This window comes from Desmodus rotundus, unplaced genomic scaffold (assembly GCF_022682495.2).
Source record: "Desmodus rotundus isolate HL8 unplaced genomic scaffold, HLdesRot8A.1 manual_scaffold_161, whole genome shotgun sequence".
Lineage (NCBI taxonomy): Eukaryota > Metazoa > Chordata > Mammalia > Chiroptera > Phyllostomidae > Desmodus > Desmodus rotundus.
This window is the reverse complement of record NW_026527216.1, coordinates 128916-151106: the sequence shown is the minus strand read 5'-3', so window position 1 is coordinate 151106 and position 22191 is coordinate 128916. Positions and strand designations below refer to the sequence as shown.

The 22191-nt window shown below is 45.8% G+C and overlaps 1 protein-coding gene across 19 annotated transcripts in view; it reads left to right on the top strand.

The window, feature by feature from the left end:
* The first annotated feature begins 134 nt into the window (after positions 1-134).
* Positions 135-22191, top strand: part of FNBP1 (formin binding protein 1) — a 114111-nt gene continuing 92054 nt past the window's right edge. For all 19 annotated transcript variants that reach the window (XM_024562053.3, XM_045196682.2, XM_024562045.3 and 16 more), the window contains exon 1: positions 135-404. In XM_024562053.3, coding sequence (XP_024417821.3) covers positions 381-404 — 24 coding nt within the window. In that variant the 5' untranslated portion in view covers positions 135-380. The remainder of the gene's footprint in view (positions 405-22191) is intronic.

Sequence of the window (22191 nt, the reverse complement as noted above, 5' to 3'; positions counted from 1 at the left end):
CCGCTGGGCGGAGGGCACCTGGGGGAGGGTGGGCCGGGGCGCGTGCGCGAGCTGTCAGCTGGCCCCGCCCCCCCGGCGTGCGGCCCCGCCCCGCCCCGCCCTCCCCGCTCCCTCCCCTCGCTCTGCGAGTGTGGGGCGGGCTGGCGGGCGCTGCGGCTGCCGGGCTGCTGCTTCCTCGGGCCATTTTGCTGAAGAGCGACCGGGAGGAGGAGCCGCCCGAAGAGACCCTAGGCGAGCAGCAGCAGGCCGGAGGAGGCGGCGGCAGCGCGGGCCTGGGCTTTCCTCGATCGCGGGGATCTCGAGGGGCGAAAGGATCGCCAGGGAGGGGGACCGGAGAGCCGCGCCCGCCGCGCGGCGCGCCCCTTCCCGCCCCCTGCACCATGAGCTGGGGTACGGAGCTCTGGGTAAGTGAGGGGCTGGGCCCGCGGGGCTGCGGGGGAAGGTGCCTGGCGCGCCTGGGCAGGGGACGCGGGCCGGGCTGCTGGGGTGGAGGCGGTGGCGAGTGGGTCAGGGTCCCCGCGGCCTGAGGGAGGCGCGGGTCCGGTGCCCCTCGTGGGCCTTGGCCCCAGCAGGAGGTGCGAGCCAGATTCTTCCTTCCGAGGCGAGGCGAGGGGAGCGGGTGTGGGTCCCCCCGGCGGCCTGAGCAGGGGGCGCGGGTCTGGGTCCCCCAGGCGGCCGGAGGCCATCGGTGTTTGCAGGGAAGAACCTTAATCCCTCGGGGCGAGTGGCCGATGCCGCGAACTGGCTTCCATGGGGGCGTGGAAGCCTCGGCTTTCGGGGACTGCGTTATTTATCAGGGCGCGCAGTCCCGAGTTCCGGGGGCTGCTCTCCGTGCGCGGAGGTGCCGGCCGAGCGGGCTCTGCTGCCGGGGGCGGGGCCGGGCCCCACACCTCGGGTTCTGGGGTGCGGGGTCGGGAAGTGGCGACTTCCCTCTAGAGGCGAGGACTTTCTGACCTGTGGCGGTTTGGGGCGCACTTGCGGAGCTCTCGGTGGGGACTTGATGTGGGGACTGCGGCGTTTGGCCTGGAGGGGAAAGTTCGGGGGGGATCACCTTCAGGAAGGGGCATTCGCGGGGTGATAATTCTTCAACTGCTCGGGGGAAACAGCTGAAAACGGGGAGGGCTGGCGGCGAGGGGCGCCCCACCGGGATCCTTCCCCTGGGGGTGCGGTGGGGAAACCAGCCTGCGCCCCAAACCTGGGTGAACAGGGAGTGCCCGGGCCGCGCACAGGCCGCCCGGGAGCGGGAGCGCAGGCTGGGGGGGTGGGGGGGGATGGAGCCCGTGTCCCTGCCTTCCTCTGGGTTCCTGGGGTGGTCACTGGGCAAGGGATGGGCAGCGCAGTGTCCGCGGGAGGAGTGGACGAAATCTCAGTGGTGGCACCAAACCGTCCTCGAGACGGGCATTTCCCGTGATGAACTCGAAGGTTCCTGTCTTCGGAACCCCACTCGGAAAGGGTGCGGAGCGGCGAGTGTGGGGTGGCGGGTGCCGTCTGAGCTGAGGCCGGGAAGGCTCACCTCGAAATAAAACAAGGGTAGACTTATAGAAACAGAGCGCATCCTCCCTTAATCATTATTATTATTTTTGGCTTTAATTGTTCTTACATAACCATTTCTTAGACTCAGAAGCACCTACTGTTATTAACCAAAATCCCGAAGGCAATGGCCCCTTTAAATTAAGATAATCCATTTAATAAACATCCTCCGTCTAAAGGAACCCAAGATTTTTGGCTGCTGTTTACAAATATTCATCTTTAAAATACAATAACAGATAGTTTAAACTATTGGCTCACCCCTAATTAGGCAGAATCTACCGTTTTAAATGTATTTCTTTCCTCTTCTATCCCTGCTCCACTCCCTTTGGCTCTTTGCAGCTGATCTGGGGGAGGGGGAACAAATCAGAAGTAATTTTAATCAAAATAATAGACATTTTGGCACAATTTTTTCCCACTTGTTTAAACAAGAAAAAGGGGTTCTGGGGGAAAGTCCAGTATATTTCTAAGTGGAATAGGCTGTGGTTAAAGAGACCGAACACGGGGGGTATTCCACCCCCTGCAATGTTGGCGAATGTTATAGAAGGTGATCCAGGGTGGGGAGTGGCCGTGAGAAGGGAAATGATAAACCAGGCCCAACTGCCTGCTTTATTCTGTGCACTTTGGGGCGGGGTGGGGGTGTGGTGGAGGGGTGGGAAGGAGCTGTTGAAGGTAAATGGAAACCGGAGCATATGCGAATGATATGAAGTCTTGGATTTGCTTCAGAAGAATCCGGGGTGGGGTGGGTGGGCCGGCGATGGAGGAAAGGCAGTCCTGCCCTGCCCGGTGTGGCTCAGTTGGTTGGGCGTCCCTCCCCGCGAGCAAATCGCCATCTGCTGGATCCCTGGTCGGGGCATGCGCGCAGGTTGCAGGTTTGGTCCGGTAGGGGGCGCGCGAGAGGCAACCGATCGATGTTTCTCCCCCCCCCTCCCTTCCTCTCTCCCTCTCTCCCTAAAAAAGGACCAAACAAATTATTAAAAAAGAGAAGCAGTCATGAGTGACTGGGCCATTGTTGAAGCTGGGTGACGGGGACAGGAGGGCGCATGACGCTGTTCTTTCGATTGCTTGTGCTTGCATTTTTCTACAATAAAACTAACTGGAAAAGATTTTTGAGGAGGAAGGTTTGTGAAGTGCTTGAAATATTTTTTCGCTTGGTAAGTTTATGAGGAAGAGTGAGTTAGCCATGTGTATATGCAAGTATATGTCAGGGAAGAGTTGTTGTTGTTTTTTCTTAAAGATGTTCGTTGGAGTATTGGCTTTTGCCCTGGAGTGGCTTAGAGTTTAATGGAGGGAAAGGAAGAACACATTTATTTGCACTAATAAGAGAAGTGCAAAATCTGAGTTTTAAGATGAAATACGAAGAAGTATGAAGGCAACAAAATGTCTATTTTCAGGTGCCCTATTTTAGTATTTGAAATTTTTTTAAAAAGGGGGCTCATGAAGGGTTCTGAAAAATAAACTCCAGTTCTGCGATGTGCGGTGTGCTGGGCGGTGCTGGGCGGTGCTGGGCAGCCCAGCGCAGGGCAGTGATTGAGGGTTTTCCATGAATGGTGGCTTTGGGATCGCGCGCATGTGTAATGAGATAATGATGGGGCGCTCAAGCATAACTTGGCCGAGTTGCGCTTCTAGATGCAGAGAGATGGAGCTACGGTTTGGGTGCCCTGAGTGATTTGTACCAGGTGGTTGCAGCTTTCATAGACCTTCACAAACAGCTTCCGGTGTCCACACATTTTAGGACTTTTCTCGAAGTCCATATAGACTTAAAAAAAATCTTACATCTCCTCAGGAAGACACAACACTATTGACTGTCTATTACATCCTATGGAGAACTTTAGTCTTAGGTCTGCTTTTGGTCCCATAAGCTCTCTGAAATCACCTATCATATGGGCTTTTAAAAACTACAGGTTTCTAATGTGCACTTTACATGAAAGGCTTACTCTCTAGCCACATCCTGCTTTGTAGAGGGAGTAAAACCTTTCTCTCTCTCTCTTTTAACACTTATATAGGAGTAAACTTTCATGGTCTAGAAATTTTTAGAAATGCCAGGAAGTTATCATACAACTATAAAAATGGACTCAAAACCCATACTTTGTGATGACTTTATTGGCTTAGCTTGTATTTAAAGATTTTTATTTATTTATTTTCACAGAGAGGGGAAGGGAGGGAGGGAGAGAAACATCAGTGTGTGGTTGCTTATTGCACGCCCCCTACTGGGCACCTGGTCCGCAGTCCAGGCATGTGCCCTGACTGGGAATCAAACTAGCGACCCTTTGGTTCACAAGGCCAGTGCTCAGTCCACTGAACTACACCTGCCAGGGCATATTGGCTTAGTTTGTATTTAAACTGGGGTTTTCTATTTGGTATCAGGCCAAAGCGTAAATGGCTGTTTTAAAGGGATTGGGTTACAATAAAATTGTTTCTGTACAACTATTCATAACCTTGCTGTTTAATCAAAGTTTTAGAATTTTTACTGAGCAGCTACTACATGCAAGACACCCATCTGAATCTAAGTTACACTGTATACATTGAAGGATACTGACTTGTTTTGGTGAAGACATACAAAATAGGCCTTAACTCTAGCCTACAACATCAGAGTCAAAAGAGAGATTTGCGTTTGTTTGTAAGAAGAACCAAATGAATTTACTCAAGAGTTTGTTTAAAAAGTAAAGATAACTCGGTAAATTAGGTCTCACTGAGTTACTGAAGTTGTGACTGGTCATTGAGAAATGCAAAGCAAGAGTTTCTTACATCTGAAGTTTTGTTTTCTTTCTTACCTACTTATTAGAAAGAAGTGGCAAGTTATGGAAGTATCAGTTCAGCTTTTTATTAGCTTGATCATTACTGTGAAGTGAGAATAAATCCACTCGAAATTTTAGCTTTCCTCATAACTATTCTGATCTCTACAGGTAGCAAATTACTGGGTGACAGAAGCTGCTTTTGTTTCCAGGTGTCCTCGTCGCCATCTTTATTTATTTATCTTGGTGCTAATAAGAAACAGAGGAGCCCAAAATGCTAAAAGCAAGAAAATGAACAGAGCGCCTTGGCCAGAATGGCCCAGTTGGTGGGGCGACATCCTGCAGACGGAAAGGTCGATGGTTCGAGTCTCTGTCAGGGCACATGCCCTGATTGCAGGTTTAGTCCCCAGTTGGGGGCATGTGAGAGGCAACTCAAACACAGCGATGTTTCTCTCCCTCTCTTTCTCCCTCCCCTCCCCTCTCTCTGGAATCAATGAAAAGAAAAAAAGTGACCAGAGAGACTCGAACAAGACAGATTGGTTAACTTAGTGAAAAACCCCCTGTGTCGACTGTACACAGGCGGTTTTTAAACCTGTGCTGTGAGGACAACGCCAGGCATACAGTGTGCACTCAGCACTGTGCTGTGCTGACCGGCTGTGGGATGCGCCCCAGAGCGGCAGTGGAAGAGTTACCTCCCACTGCCCTGCAAACAATGCCTGACTCATGTAGTAGGAGTCTGATAAATATTTATCGAATAAATGAATGAATCCTTCTTCCCCCTTTTGTTTTAACATTTGCTTTTTTAATGTAATGGGAGAATAATTTTAATACCTTTCTGCACTTTGGTGGTTGTAAGCACTATTTACCATTCTTTTTTAAAATTTAATTTAAATTTTTTTTCATTTGTTGTCATTCTAGGCACCTCTCTCTTTAATAGACTTTATTTTTCAGAGTGTTTTTAGTTTCACGGCAGATTGGGTGGAAGGTACAGAGATTTTTCCCGTCGACTCCTTGCCCGTGAATATTCGCAGCCTGGGTACCTTTCCCACCTCTAGAATAGGGCTGGAAGATTTCATTTCTTTTCTGTTGTTCGTGCTGCTTGTGCCTGATAGGTATGTGTGTGTTTATATTAGAACATTTGATAGTGTGTTAAAACTTCAAACTGATTCTTTCATCTTGAAGTAATGGACTATAAATAGTTCCAGGTTTTGGAGAATTGTCTTATTTCCTCCTCTTACGGCAGAATACTAAATGGAGAGCGGTTCTTAGCTCTCTGCTGCTCTCTCTGATTAACCCTTCAGAGATGTGTTTGGGGGTCAACCTAGCGAGAACGGCAGGGGAGACATCACGTCTGGAACTGTGGGGCACCGAGAGGAGCCGCCTCAGAAGATAGGTTAAATCAAGCGTAGATCAAACCAAGTTCCATGCTGTCATCCCTTCCCCTCCATTGGAACAAGCTTTGCACAGTCTTTTCCTGCTGGTGAATATTAAACATAACTGGGAGGTCTGGAGGTTTTGTGGTTGGTATTTACATATCAGCCTGTTGCCTTCACTTTGTGCATTAGATCTAGTCCTGAACGTTTATTTAAATCGCATTTTTGGTAGCAAAGCTGCATTTCAAGCGCCATAAGGCGGTTTTGTGAGTGTTCGTGCTCACCGGGTGACATGTTGGAAGTTCTGCTTCACATTTGTGCGACAGGGAGAGCGCTTCTTCGAAGGGCCTGTCGGGTAGGCCCCCCCCCCCAGCTAAAGCTAATATTGTGTTTCCTGCAAGTATTACTCATACATGTTTCATCAACACCACCCACACTTTAAAATAAGGCTTTATTTTGACACTTAAAAATTGCAAGCTACCGAGAATACTTGAATGCCCTGGGAAATTAACCTAATTAGACTTTAGGATGTGGGTGTGAAATCTTCTGGAATTAGTGTTTGTAACGAAATATTTGTTTCCTGTTTTAGTAATGTATACTTATACTAGCTTGAACCGAATGGTTCAATAGTTTAAAGCTTTTAAAAATCATAAAGGGCCAAATATGTATATTAGACAGTTAACTGAGAGTATGCAAGTTTTTAATATTGATTGATCATAGTCTTCCCATTGGGACCAACTTGTAGCTTGTAAACCTTATCTGGTTTGTAAATTCTGTAATTCTGTGTTAAATTTATGTAATACTGAACAGCCTCAATTGTTTAATGCTACAAATGGATTCAAACCACCACCACCAACAACAGAAAAGAGATGAAACTTTCAATTTGTTGTTGCAAAAGTTAGAGTACCTGTTAACATTGAAATTATGATATCATATTAGCTATATTGTGTTGTTTTTAAATTTAGACCATACCATTCTAGTAATTAGAATTAGGTTTTTAAAAAATAATGATTAATTCTTAGACTAATGTCTGGGATTTTAGTGTATATACTTTAGCAACTGCGGTTTCCTCTCTACCTTGTACTTCTCCACTCTATGGGTTATAAAAATAAGAATAGCTTATAATTACATAAACTCTATGGTTCTTTCGATATTTTCACATGCACCATCCCCTATGGCCGTCAACACTGTTAAATAACTGTCATCGACTTCGCTAAGTGTCTAGAGCTTATCGTGTCCCAGGTGCTGTGCGGAGCTTTTCCACCCACCGTCTTATTTCTTCTTCACAAGAATCCAGTGAGGTAGGAGCCATTCAGTGGCAGCCTCAGAGAAGAAAATTCTAAGATGGAGTTAGGAGCTCTAAGTTTTGTTGGGAAGTAACACCTGTGAACGGAAAAGGGAGCAAGTGACACTAGGCAGAGAGCACCATCGGGCCACCACGCCACCTGACAATGTCTCTACCGGGCCAGAAGGGAGCTCCAGAGCAAAGATCACCCGTTCACGGAGTCTCACATTGGACAGAAACGGGCCAGGCCCTTGTTCCACTGTCTTGCTCATTCATGGGCCAAGGACAGTGTCACTTTGGCTACCATCTTGCTCAGTCATTGGTTGGGGGTTGCTATGAGAAGACCGTGACCTGGGCTCAAAAGCCGACGTAGGCTCTAAAGGAGGCTGTCTGCTAACCACACTCCTTGCATGTGAGCAGCGAGCCCTTTCTGGAAAGAGGATTTGAACGGCACGTTCCTACACGCTCCACATTAGTCCCTTTCACAAAAGTAAGTTGAAGCTCAAGAGGTAAAGTAACTTGCCCAAGTTCACGGAGTAGAAAGGAGAGATTGAATCCCAGGTCTTTGGGACTCGAGAGCCCACCTCCTCATCTTGTTCCAGTTGCTGCCTTCAAAAATTATTGTTGTTTCAACTCTCTAGTTACAGAAAATTTCCCAGTGTACTTGAAGAAAAGAATGTGATGAGCCCCTGTGCACTCCTCACCCAGCTTTTGGGTCGTGGATACCGCGGCCTCTGGCCTCCCCTGTGTGCCTCGGTCCTCTCCACTGCACGTCGTGATGCTCCTCGGCTACCCCGCTCTCCCGAGGAATCAGGCGGAGGACCCAAATTCTCCCCTGTTCTCTTTTTGGAAGAGATTTTATTTATTTTTAGAGAGAAGGGAAGGAAGGGAGAAGAGAGGGAGAGAAACATCCGTGCGTTTGAGTTGCCTCTCACGTGCCCTCCACCAGGACCTGGCCCACAACCCAGGCGTGTGCCCTGACTGGGAGCCGAACCAGCAGCCTTTATGGTTCGCAGGCCGGCACTCAATCCACTGAGCCACACCAGCCAGCGCGTCCCTCATTCCTTACTGTATGAAAGCGGAAGAGAGCACCTTGTTAAGCACCTGAGGCATCTTTTATTGGGACTTTATATTAATTAATTATTTTTTTAGATTCTATTTGTTTATTTTTAGAGGGAGGGTAAGGGAAGGGGAAATAGAGGGAGAGAGAAATATTGATTGGTTGCCTCTTGCATGCACCCCCAGAACTCACAACCCAGGCATGTGCCCCGACTAGCAATCGAGCCAGTGACCTTTCACCTTGCAGGACTCGCCCCACGCCCAACCGACTGAGCCACACTGGTCAGGGCTTTATTCAGAAATGTAATGCATCATTTCCTAACCTAACAAGTACCCTGTGAGTTAATCACCTTACTGATGAGTCTCCGTCGTGAAGATACTTACCAGACTCACCAGAACAATGGGAGCTAGGGCTGGAATTTAAACACAGTTTTTTTCTTTCTGACACCAAACAAAAGTAGTGTAAAAATGGCATCTTCCTTATGAGTGGCTTGCAATCCCTTTTTTCCCCCATCACTCACATATCCCGTCACTGATGTAGGTTTTGCTTTCTGAAACATTCGAGGTTGCTCACACCGAGAGTCACTGAGAATCAATGACTGACTCAGCACCAAGTGCGGCAGAAGCGGTTATGAGTGAAGCTTACTTACATCCCGGCAGGTGTTCCATGCCGTGTCTAGTGAGCCCCCCGTTCTTTCAAACCCAAAGTTCCTGTTTTCTAATTGGAAGAAATGAATGTGTAAAGGTGTTCAATAGTAAGAGTAGTATCAAGTTTCTGATTGTGTGTCCCCCAAAAGTGGGCCTGGGTGAAAAGTTGCTTTAACTCAGTTGAGAAAGAACAAGGACGATATTGACGTTTTGGAGGTGCCCCGGCCGTCCCACGCAGGGCTGTGCAAGTTTTGGGTCTTGGGGAACACGAAACTAACCGCGTTCCCTCCTCTCTTTGGCAAAAGAATACCTGGCACCTTCACAAGAAGCGACTCCCTTTGTACTTCCATTTACATAACCAAAACCGAGAGCGGGTTCCTGAGTGCATGCAACACCCAGCAGGCTGTTGGGAGGGATGGTGTGGGTGCTCCCACGTGAGGGAGGCCGCTGGGCAGGTCTCTGCCTGGCTGCCCTGCTTGCCCAATCTGCCGTTCACTGGAGCTGGGCGAGTCCGCGCATCTGCGTTCCTCGCTTTGCCGACCTGCACACCCTGCGCTGACGCTTGCCTCCTCTTCACCGCAAAGATGAACGCGGGTTTGTGAAGTGCTTCGAGGCTGTTGGATGAGGCGATGGGGAATGCAAGTTAGTGTAGTCACGGGGAGGATTAAAGGGAAAAACCCCGTTCCCTGGGAACAGACTGCAGAATCCTCCCACCCCGAGCAGGGCTCCTGAAAAACGAGCCGCTCACCGTCCCCAACATCAGGTTTTCACAGTAAAGTCTTTGCCCTCGGATTTAAAATTCTGTTGACATGTTAACAATAAAGTAAAACAACCCAATAGTAGGTAAACGCCTGGAAATCATTGCTTTGGAAAGGAACTCTGGATTTTAGGAGAGCATGCATGTTTATCTCTTTCTAATATATATACACATATATAATGCACTGAAAAACACTATACTAATTTTTATTCATTAATTTTTTTCTTTTATTGATTCTAGAGAGAGGGGAAGGGAGGGAGAAAGGGAAAGAAAGGCCAATGTGAGAGAGAAACATTGATCAGTTGCCTCCTGTGTGCACCCCGACTGGGGACCGAACCCGCAGCCCAGGCATGTGCCCTGACTGGGAATTGAACTGGTGATCTTTCACTTTACAGGACAACTCCCAACCAACGGAGCAACACCAGCCAGGGCCACCATATTAACTTTTAGCAGTATACTTGAGTTTACACAAAATGTAACTTTAATGTTGCCCTTGAGGGGGGAATAGTTCTCTTTGGCTATTACTACCACTTTAAAAAAAAATTGTACTAAAGTTACATTATTTCCCCCCAAAAGAGGGATATTTGCTGCTTGAGACATCTAATGAATTATTCTGTGTACCAGATGAGTGTGAGATTGATTTCTTCTTAGGAAAGAAGGCTAAGAAGTTTAAAGTTATTTGCATTAGGACAGATACACACACACACACACATACATATTTATATGTATATTTACATATGGAAATGCTTGACAGTGTTTGGACAAAGAAATTTTGATTTCATGAGTGTGTATGTGAATTTAAAACATATTCTTTAGCATGACATTGAATTTGTTAATTTAAATTTTACTTATTCTTAAAAAAATAGTTTAGGAGGGGGTGCAAAGTCCAGCGTCGGGAATACAGTCAGTAATATTGTAACACCCATGTGTGGTGCCGGGTGGGCGTTAGACCACCAGGGAGGCCACCTCGTGAGGTATTTAGAGATCCAAGCACTATGCTGTACGCTTGAAACTAATATAATATTGAATGTGAACTGTAATTGGAAAAAAAAGTAGAGGCTCTTTTTAAATGAAAAAATAATGGGTCATCTATTTGCATGGTTTAATTTTCAAGATACTAAGGTATTCCTGAAAAGTAACCCAAGGCAATTATAAAAATTATATCACATGATGAGTATAATTGCGACTTCTATATTCTGTCCACAGTATCTATGTTTAGAATATCTACTAAGTGCCATGAACATGTTCTTGTCTCCAAGTAGCTTCCAGTCTAGAAGGGATGCTGAAGGGTGGACAGGACGTTACAGTACAGCGTGACAAGGACTCAGGGAGGTCACTGCCTGGAAACAGGGACTCAGTTGGGCTTACGGGACATCCGTGTGGAGTCCTGAAGCAGTTGTAAGTTGTCCGGGGGGGGGGGGGGTGGTACAGTTGGGATCGTGACCTAGACAGCCTTCCGGGAAGAGGGAGTAGAAGCCGTGTGCAAAGGCTCTGGAGTATAAGAGGACACGAAGCTTGAGAACGAGCAGAGCACAGAAGGAGGAGCCTGGAAAGACAGACCAGCTGAAAACCATGTGAGGCCTGCGGCTTCACCTTCAGGGCACAAGGTTACCCTCGAGCTGCTGAAAGCAGGTAGCTGCGCGCCAGGTTTTCAGTCTTCCGACTGCAGTGCGAAGGCTGGGAAGGAGCAGGCTGAGCTTGGCTGGTTGGACTGTGTGAGTTGAAGGAGAGAGCACCCCCCTCATTTTTGTACAGTGGGATTAGCTGGGGGGTCCTGGGTGCCTGAAGACCTCGCAGCGTACGTCCTGAGTGGTGAGCCAGGGGCTGGGAGGGCGAGGCCAGTTCACTGTTTTGGCTTGTGGGTTAGATAGTATATTAGCTTTGGGTCCGTTTTGTTCACCAAATGGGCAGAAAACCAAAACCTGCAGTCTCTTCTTTTTTGCCCTCTTTGTTTTTGCTCCAGTGGCTGGAGGTGACCCACGCTAACCAAATTCCCAAGACCGATGACCGAGCCAGGGGTGTATCCATTAGGAGACTAGCTCTTCCTATTTGCTGAGCGGCACATTTTCTCCCTGGAGGCTAATCTATGTGGAGAGCTAAACTCTATGCAAAATTTCTTGGAGCGCACACACAATCAAAATGGATTTGAATTAATTTAATGAATTGTGACACCAAACTACGGAAGCCTAAGGCGACTGTCTCTCCCAGAGGGATAGATCTACATTAAGGATCGAATGGAGTCTGTTTTATAGATGCTATGTAGGTCATTCCTGTTCTTTTGACGTGTTCTTCCTTTAGACAGACTACAGGGCAATTAGTTATGTTCAGACCTTTTCAGTTCCATCTGTCTTAGTCTTGCATCCCTGAGATTATATCCGGTACCCAGACTGGATGCTAGGTGTTCCATCGTCCATCGTCTCACTTACTAGCCTTTCCCAGACCGGCAAGTCTGAGAATCTGAACTTGCAAAAACTCCAAGGTCACTCTGATGTGGCTCAGGTAGCACTGTGATACTTTGATTCCTTCTCTTGCATTCCCAGTTTTTGCTGATTTTTATTCTTTATAACAACTGTAAAGCCTGGCAATATTTTGGAGCTGCCTTCTTACCCTGACAGCCACGTATGAACAACATCACTATTCTAAGGTATTCTTTATTCCTTATGGGATGAATTGTCTTGTCATTTATCAGGTACCCTGATAAGTCATTGTTAATTCATTTAGCAAATACTGCTGACCACCCCCCATAGGCCAGGCTTGTTCTAGGCAAAGGGAACATGGCAGTGAACCGAACAGGAAAAAGAAACAACAATGACGATTGCCCGTCCATGTGACCCTGTAGAGCATATCCGACGGCGGTAAATGCTATGGGGGAAACACGGCTGTGAGAGACGGAAGCCTTGTGGGTGATGAGGAGGAGAGGGGTGTCCTGCTGGACATTTCGCAAGACGCCTGTTAGACATGCAAGTACCTGGCAGCTAGTGCAGCGGGTTTCCGCCAGGGCGCCGCAAGAATGTTTGAAACACGCAGCGCCCGACTCTATAGTCAGGGGCACTGACCTCTCTCCCCTTAGACTGTCCAGTAAAAGAAGGACAATAGCCGTCTGCCGTCTTGAGCCATAGGTCATGACTTACAGCTTACTGGTCCCATAATAAGGTTGCTTCTGATTGGTTAAATGTTGGTACCAGCAATCCTTATTTTTTAATCCTGATCTTTTAAGAAGTCACTTTGGAGCAAAAAGTGTAGGCAATTACTATTATTATTATTATTATTACTATTTTGGTAAATCAATCGAAATTATACCTTTTTTTGTCAGATCGACAACATATATTTTTGGGGTGTTGTAGAATTTTAGTAATTAGCTTACGTGCGCCGTGAGGGGGAAAAGGTTGAAAAGCACTGAGCTAGTAGATAGTTTAGTGTGTGCACCTGGAGCTCTGGGAGCAGGTCCAGGCTGTTTGGGTCCGATTGCGCAATACAACTTTGGGGACTCAGGAGAGCAAGCATTAACACGGTAAACTTCGAAGCTCCTGGCACAGCGATGTGCCTCCAAGCACGCCTGTTCCACTTGAGAACGCTCACTTAGCAGTGCGACTGTCAGGCTGTGTTGCCCTTCTGGACAGTGCCCGTGCTCTCTGTTGGCTGAACTGTCTGTCTTACCGAGAATCGTTCCGTGCAGCTTGTTTCAGGTGGGGCGGGGTGTAGTCTGTTGAGTAGATCGGTTTTGTAAATTGTTCTAACAGCACAATAAACAGATCTTGAAGCTTTGATATGCTTAGAAGTAAAGCTAATGTACCAGTTCATAAATGGGCTACTACCTGGTTTTTGGTAGTAATCAGAAATTAATGTCATGCATGCATTATTTTAACAGGTTTTTGCAGATGGTCTAATAGTTTCTACTTCTTTGAAAGCTGCCTGTGTGCTTGTTCTGACATTGGAAGGTGAATAGAGAATATTTAGTCATTCAATTCATACCTCGTTGGCTGAGATCTCTGTTGTACCCGATAGTAATTTTTCTCTCTATTTTTCTCAGAGACAGCTTAAAATTGGTAACACTAGATCACCAAATAAACCAGATTGGGGGGAAATCTACCTCACGTGCGTGACAGATTCTGTCTTGCCCAAATGACCTCAACAGTTTCTCCCATTCCACGTGCTCTTTCAATAAGGCCTGAGACTCCTTCCGCTGAGAGGTGGAAGAAGGCTTATGTCCCCTCCCCGTGAACCTCGGCAGATCTTCGTCCTGCCCTGACAAGTGGAATATGGTAAAAGTGACAGCATGTGATTTTTGAGGCAGGAGCATAAACACGCCATACACTTTTGCCTTGCTCTTTTGGGGTGCTTACTCTAGACCCAGCACTGTGTTGTTAGGAAGCTCCGTGTAGGGAGACCATGTGGAGAAGTCAGCTGGAAAGGTTTCAGCCTGATTGAGGTCTCGGCTTATAGTCCTAATCAGCTGCCAGCCATATGATTGAGAGGCTTCTAGATAATTCTAGCTCCCAGCAGTCGAGACCCCACAGCCTGCAAGCCTTTGCAGTCGGGGTCCCAGCCAAGGAGGAGTGGAGACAAATTGTCCCTTTCAAATTGCTTACCCATATAAAATGGTTCTTGCCCAGTAAGCTTTGGGGGGGATAGGTTAAACAATAGAAACCGGGACAATAGCCTTGGATGTCACGGAGGTAGTAACACTACCCTTGTTGAGTTTTATTAAAGAATAGGCCTACCATGCATCCTTTTATTCTCGCCTAGAAGTAAAATATGATCACGATCTCTTTGAAGAAATCCCTGAAAATATGAAATTGAAAGTTGAGGAACATTCCAGAAGTTTTTATATATATTGTCTCTGAAAACAGTGGGATAGGAAACTGTACCCTCTGACGTAAGGACTTACTGTAGGAGAAAAGAAACTCCTTAAACCAAGCTTGCACCATGATTCCCGACACGAGACTATACACCTTGACATGGTGATTCTGTGTCGTTCTTTATAAAAATTTCAAGGGTTTTTACATTATTGTAATAACCACCAACCCACAGAAGAGAACATTTTATTGCAATTTCCTTTCGGAAGAAATGGTCTTGCCAGTTGTTTTCCCCTCAAATTCATTTCCTGTTCTTTGAAACATAAGCCGTACTGTTCTACTTCAGAAGTGTTGTTTGAGAAATATCAAATACAAGGCAAAGTTTTCTATAGGGTTAGTTGTGAAATGCAGCCGTATTCTGGAGGCAGTGAGCCCTCCAGGCTAAAGCTAAAGCACGCGGGTCCCGTTGTCTCTGCTGCTCAGTCTCCGTGTCCTCACTCTCGGAGGGAAGCTCTCGGGCCAGAGAGTCTGGTGGCTGCTTGCGTTCCAATTCTTTTATTTTTAGGCCCTGGCCGGTGTGGTTCGGCTGGCTGGAGTGTCATCCCATGCACCCAAAAGTTGCGGGTTTGATACCCAGGCAGGGCACATATCTGGGTTTCAAGTTCAGTTCTCAGTCGGGCACGTTAGGGAGGCAACTGATGGATGGTTCTCTCTCACGTCAGTGTTTCTCTCTCTCTCCCTTCTCTTTCTAAAATCAATACATGTATCCTTGGGAGAGGGTTAAAAAATTCTATTATTCTTATAATACTTCTCCAATTTAGTCAGTGTGTCATATTGCTCAAGAGTATGTGTGGGTCAGGAGCCAGACTGCTTGGTTCATGGCTGAACACTAACTAGCTGAGTAATTCTGGGCAAGTCTCCTACCCTCAGTTGCTTCTCCTGTAAAATGGGGATAATGACAGTGCCTGCATTATGGGACTATTGACACTATTAACTGAGTTAATGAACACTTGGAGCGGTAAATGTCTGACACCATAGGCTGTCTGAGCAATTGGCCGTCGTCATTTGTCTTCGCATGTGGCTGGTTGTGATGCTGTTTGTCCCTGTCTTGAATTCCGTGTTGAAAAGAAACCAAATGAGCAGCTACATCTGTAGGGGTGTTGTAGAAGGGATCAATGAATTGGGTGTGAACCAAGCTGCGTGACCTCAGCTCCCTTCAACTCAAGTGTTCTAGCGTAATCTGACTTCCAGGGTCAACGGACACCGAAATGTTTGTCCTAGGAGTAGTGATTCATAGGAAGTGGGGAGTATGTCAATGTCAAGTACCGCAGAGCGACTACTTCCAAGGCTGGAAACTCTATTTAGACATTTTATGTATAGTTCCCACACTGTAGCTCAAAGAAATGCTAACAATGTTAATAGTAGGTCTGTAAAAGATTCAACAATTCAAAAAGCAGTATCTAAATAGAACCAGGAGGTACATTCTTTAAGCTGTCCAGCACTCTGTCCATGGATTGAATGTCTTGGGTGTAACTCTGTAGGCAAAAAGAAAAAAAAAAATCTGGGCCTGTTTTGCTGGGCAAAAATGTTTTGGCTGAGATACCTTTTGTTGTTTATTTTCTCACTTAGGCAGGTAAATAATAGCATTCCCAAAAACCCTTAGGCAGTCGAGTGCCACATGTCTGGATAAAAATACTCAGCTGCTCCTCGGAAATGGAATGCTGGATGACGACTTGCCTTCTTTGCTTTCTGGGTTTCTTTGGATTATGAAGTTCCAGGCATTGCCTGGGGTGACAACCGACTAAATGAGACAGAGACCCTCAGGGGAAGTTGGCAGCAGGTGGTTAGGAGCAAGACTTTCTGATAGTTCCGAGCAGATCTATGAATTGTCATTTGATTACAAAAAAAAAAGAAAAAAGATTGAAAAAGTCAACAGTCATTTGCAGAAACAGGCAAAGGAAAGTCCCCGCCAGCAGTGTTCAGTTAGGGGGTTACCGTGGGTGGTGGTCTGTAAAAAGATCTGTTTAAAAATAAGGAGTATTTGTCAGTAATAATAAGTAGCAATATTTGTAAGTAAAAATAAGTAACTCCAGATCGCACGCTTGGAGCATGGCGGGGCTGGCTGTTCAGTGATTGCAAACGTAGGCCAAGCTGAAGGTTATACTTAACCTTGATTTTTCAGTGTAGCAGAGACCAGGGTAGCTCAAAGGGAGAGCAAAGGATTAAACTGCTTTATACACCATCTATTTACTTGGTAGGCTTTGGATTGTGGTCCAGGCCCAGGCATGAAGCGACCTCATCTGAGGCGAGAGAAAAGAGTAGGACGAGAGGAAATGGACAACTTGCTAATGTGCACGGAAGTCAGAAAGGCAACCCGCCCCTTGGATTCTGGGGGCAGCTCCAAGAGTTGTTGTGGGCAGATTACATGGGAACCTGGCTTACCTAACTATGGAGTGGGTGGGGCTCAGACCTGAGCACAGACCCAGCAAGAACTTACCATCAAGGCCTTTCTGTCATTGTCCTACTCCCTTGCACAACCGGGTGGCCTTCTCATCCTTCCTGACACCATCCTGCTTCTACCTCGGGGATCTGTGCAGCTTTGTCCTAGCTGAGCCTCCCTCCAGGCAGGCTCTCCCCCCAGGTGGCTTTGTGGCCCTTGCCCTCCTCCCACCAGCCCTGCTGGCATGTACGGTTTTGTTGGCGTAATATCCTGCCTGCAGTTACATACTTGAATGGACTCCGAGTTCCGCCAGGACAGAAGAAGACTCTGTTAAGGAAAATCATGATGTCAGAGCATGATTTATTTCTTATTTGTTCGTGTATTTTTGAATAGGCTGCACGTGGGCAGGGTACGTCTCTGCCGTCAGCCCTTTGCCTCCCTGAAGGAAACCACTGTTACTAGTCTATGCCAGAGAGCAATCGAGCATTTAGAAATAAATGCCCCCCGCACACAAACGTTAGCATACTATTCATGCTTGTCGGCACCTTACTTTTATCACTTATGGTATCATGGGTTTTGTTTTTCTTGGCCATCTCATTCTTCCTAATGTAACTATTAATTCTTAATTGATGATTACATACAATTCTGTTGTATGGCTGCATTAACATTTGTTGTGGTCATTTAGAGCATTTTCAATACATTTGCTTACTGAAAATGGTACAGTCTTGGCCAGTGTGGCTCAGTGGATTGAGTGCCAGCCTGGGAACCCAAAGGTCACCTGTTCGATTCCCAGTCAGGGCACATGCCTAGGCTGTGGGCCAGTCCCCCAATCCATCGATCTCACATCGATGTTTCTATTTCTTTCTCTCTTCCTTCCCTTCTCTCTAAAAATGAATAAATAAAATCTTTAAAAAAATAAAAATGGTACAGATTAATAGTCTTATATGTGTTATTTTGCGTACGTGTGAGTACATTTGAAAGACTGAGAGCTTGGGTAGGTGTGGCTAAACCACCCCCACCGCAAGCTGGTCTCACGGTGCACCCTCCCCAGCCCCATGTTGGGAGCTGCGGTCCTGCGTCCTCCCTGGCAGTGCGCAGTCAAACGTCTTGATGTCTGTTTATCAGGTGAAAAGTGGCATTTTGGTATAGTGCTAGTTTTCATTTGTTCTTCCCAAGTGTAAGAACCGTTTTCTCTTCTGTAAAGTATTCATGTCCTCTATTCATTTTCTTATTTTTTTATTTATTTAAAGAGGGGAAAGGAAGGTGAAAGAGATGGAGAGAAACATAGACCCGCTGCCTCTCACACACCCCCAGCTGAGGGCCTGGCTCGGAACCCAGGCATGTGCCCTGACTGGGAATCGAACCGGCGGCATTTCGATTCACAGGCTGGCACTCAATCCACTGAGCCACAACAGTCAGGGCTATGGGTTTTATATTTTAAAGTATTCCTGTGAAAATTGCAAGTTACCCATTTTTACTATGTCCATTTTCCAGGTTAAATAGATTTAGTATTTATCAAATTTTCCATGGGAAATAAATTCCATGAAGACAAGGTTTTTTATTTGTTTTGTTCAATATTGTGTCACCAGCACCTAAAATAGTTCCTTGCACATAGTAGGTATTCAATAAATAAGCCGGTTGCCAAACTGGAAACAGTCTTGGATTTTGCTCTTTGACTAGACACTGTTCAGGCTCTAAACGTAATTTATGTGACTTTTAGACATGATTTAAAAAGTGGAGAGAGGGGTCAGTTTTAAAGAAAGTGATAGTGAAAAATAATAATAAAGACTTTGATAGTAAAGATTAAAATTATTTGCATTTATTGTCATGGAAGTGGAGAATAGAAGGAGATTGGTTTTTCCAAGGAAGGTGGACCAATGGCCAACAAGCATAAGAAAGATGCTGAGCATCGTTAGTCATTTGGGGAGTGCAAGTCAACACCACAGTAAGATACGACATCACACCCACTAGGGTGGCGATAATCAAAAAAGTGGAAAATAACAAGTGGCAGCATTGTAGGTCGCTGGTGGGAATGTAGGATTTTTCTGCTGCTGCGGGAAACCATTTGGCAGTTCCTCAAAAAATTAAACTTAGAATTGCCGTGTGATTCAGCAATTCCACTTATGAATATAAACCCAAAGAAATGGAAATGGGTGTTCAAAGAAACACTTGAACAGGAGTGTTCACAGCAGCACCAATCACAACGGCCAAAAGGTGGGCACAGCCCCTGCGTTGGTGGAAGGCTGCATGGCTGACCCAAATGGGGCTCGGCCACACGACGGAATATTACTCAGCCAGGAAAAGGATGTACCTCGAAAACATTAAGCCTAGTGAAGAGAAACCAGACACAAATGGTGATATATTGTGTGGTTTCGTTTGTGTAGAACAGCCAGAATGAGCCAATCCATAGAGGCAGAAAACTGGTGTTTGCCAGGGGGGGCAGGGCGGGGGGCAGACAGGAGGGGAGGACCCGCAGAGTGGGCCCAGGTTTTTCCTGTAGGGGAGTGAAAATCTTGTGGAACTCGGTAGAAGTGGTGGCTGCACAACGGGAACATACTCAATGCCACTGAATTGTTCTTTTTAAAATGCTTAATTTAATGTTATGTGAATTTCACCTCAGTTAAAATTAAAAAAAAAAACCCAACCCAACCCACAGACTTGCCCTGGGCATCTTAGTTATCTTCCAGATGGCGGAGAGGCAGCCTAGGAAGCTCCTCGGCCTTTGGAAATATAAAAGCCATCGTAAATGCTGTGTAAAACAATTGATCTTTAACTCTTCAGAAGGGTTCTCTAAATTTTCTCCTGGGTAATTAAAGGGTGCTGTGTTATGTTTGAAGTCTCCTTGATGCTTGTCTAAGTACTCCTGTTGCAAAACAGGTCATAGGGGTATTTTAGGTGCTATTTAAAAACACCCATAACATTGAACCAAATTTCGAAGAATTAATTGGGAATTGTTTAAGGTTTTATTTATTTATTTTTAGAGCGAGGGGAAGGGAGGGAGGAAGAGAAGGAGAGAAACATCGATCAGTTGACTCTCACAAGGCCCCTAATAGGGACCTGGCCCTCAACCCAGGCACATGCCCTGACTGGGAATCGAACAAGCAGCCTTTTGGTTCGTAGGCCGGTGCTCAGTCCCCTGAGCCACACCAGCCAGGGCTACAACCAGGGTTGAGTGGCTTTCAGTCAGGTTGGCGCATGATGGCTTTTCTCCACTCGCGTGGGAGACTTGAGCCTAAGAAGAGAATGGAGTTCACAGTGAGAGGTCAAGGTTGACTTTTTTTTTTTTTTACACCTTTTACTGTAATTATAGCGTGGCTGAAAATGACTATTTGGTTCTTTTTTTAAAGCCACTATAGTTAGCCTGAGTATAAACACCACTCATTTCACCTGGGGCGTAACTCCCACAAGCGTGGATTGTGCAAGGCCCTGAGCTGGGTGCCATGGGGGATGAGTATGGAAGGGCTTCACAGCTGTCCTTAAGTTTAATAGGTGCGAGATTCCTAGAAATTGCTATAATCACTTTTCATTACCCAAGAGCCCATCTGTTCTGAATGACCAGTTTTATGTTATCTTATATCAGAAGTACTTTGAAAAAATAGCCAGCAATTTGACATTGTTTGGGAGAAGTCTTTTTTTTTTTTTTTTTAAACAAAGCCGAGACTCTGTGTGTATCTGTTTCATAGATTTTAAATAGTTTCAGTAGTACAGGACGTTAGAGTGAAATATGACCGCACCGGCACCTGACCTGCAGGGGCGTGCCGCATTTACATCCTCCGTGGTCCTGCCACTTGAGAAGGCGGCAGCTTTTCCAAGGCCCCGAGTGCTAACCTCCCTCGAATCTGTTGAGGCATTCAGAGCGGAGTACAAGGACCGCAAGGCTTGAAGGGGACCTCGTCTCTGCTGAGCCGGCGTAACATATTAAATCCTCTATTCCTATTCGTAGTTTTTGGTGGTGTTACTAAATTCTGAGAACCTTTTGGTTTTATGTTGATGTGAGAAATAAAGTGTTATAGAAACAGTAAAGTCATTAGTGAACTATCGGTCTCAAATAGACACTATTTAGTAAACAAAAATGGGAAAAATGCCCAACACAAGAAAAATTAGGGCAATTCTAAAGTACTCTGATTAAATGAGAAAGCTCATGTTCATGTGTAAATATATGTACATATGTTTTTTCCAAAATATTTTTTAAATTAAACAAATTTCCATTACAGTTGATATTCAATATCACATTAGTTTCAGGTGTAGGGCGCAATGGGTAGACATTTGTTTAATTTACAAAGTGATCCCTCAATAAGTCTAGTATCTCCCTGTAATAACCACACATAGTTATTGCAATAGTATTGATTATGTGCCCTGTGCTGTACTTTGTACCCATGACTGTTTTGTGACTGCCAGTTTGTAGATCTCAATCCCTTCACCTTTTTCACCGAGCCTCCAGCGCCCCCCATCTGGGAGCCATCGGTTTGTTCTCTGTGTCCATGAGCCTGTTTCTGTTTTGTCTGTTTATTTTGTTTTTCAGATTCAACGTATACGTGAGATTATATTGTACTTTTCTTTCTCTGTCTGACGTATCTTCCTTAGCATAATACCCTGTAGGTGCATACTTGTTGCAAATGATAAGATCTCATTCTTTTTTTTTTATGGCCGAGTAATATAATAATTCCATTGTATCTATGCACCACTTCATCCAATCATCCATCAATGGGCCCTTGGGCTGCTTCAGTATCTCGGTGGTTGTAAATAATGCTGCAGTGGACACGGGATGCCTGTATCTTTTCAAATCAGTGTTTTGGTATTCAGATAAATACCCAGAAGTGGGATTGATGGGTCATATGATAGTTCAGTTTTTCTTTCTTTTTTTTTTTTTGAGGAAACTTCACGCTGTTTTTCACTGCAGCTGCAGCAGTTTACATTTCCACCAACAGTGCGCCAGGTTCCCCTTTCTGAATATCCTCGCCAACACGTGTTTGGGTTATTGATTGTAGCCATTCTGACGGGTGTGAGGTGATATCTCCATCTTCCTGTGTGTTGCTGATGTGGGCATATGCCACACTGTCTCCCAGGCAGAGTCATTGGTATTGATGCCATTTGTGTGTCTCAGGGTTTTGACAGCCAACGGGGAGTTCCCTCATAGTATTCTCATTGAGAAATGGGATCGAAACATGGTGCAGTGGCCTAAGAGGCAAACCACCAGGACAGCTTTCAAGGGGACTTAGAGCAGTGGTTACTTTCAAGTGTCCTGCAGGCTTTTTTGTTTTGTTTTTAATCTCATGGAGTCCTGTGAAAGTAGCCCAGTGTTTATATAGATAGAATCAGCGTTGTGCATTTGATCATTTGGAGAACTCGAAGTTCCTCTGTGGCCAGCCATCACTCCCAAACACCAAAGAAACAACCAAACAAGCGGGGTGGTATTGTTTGTTTCTTTACAGTTAATTGTTGCCAAATTTGAACGTGTGGCAGATTTGGGCTCCAGATGGAGCATTCGTGATGATCTGTTTTGGAGCTTTACTCGTTGACTTTTGCAAACATCAGAGCAAATTACACATTTTTTTTTCTTGTTAATTTTTT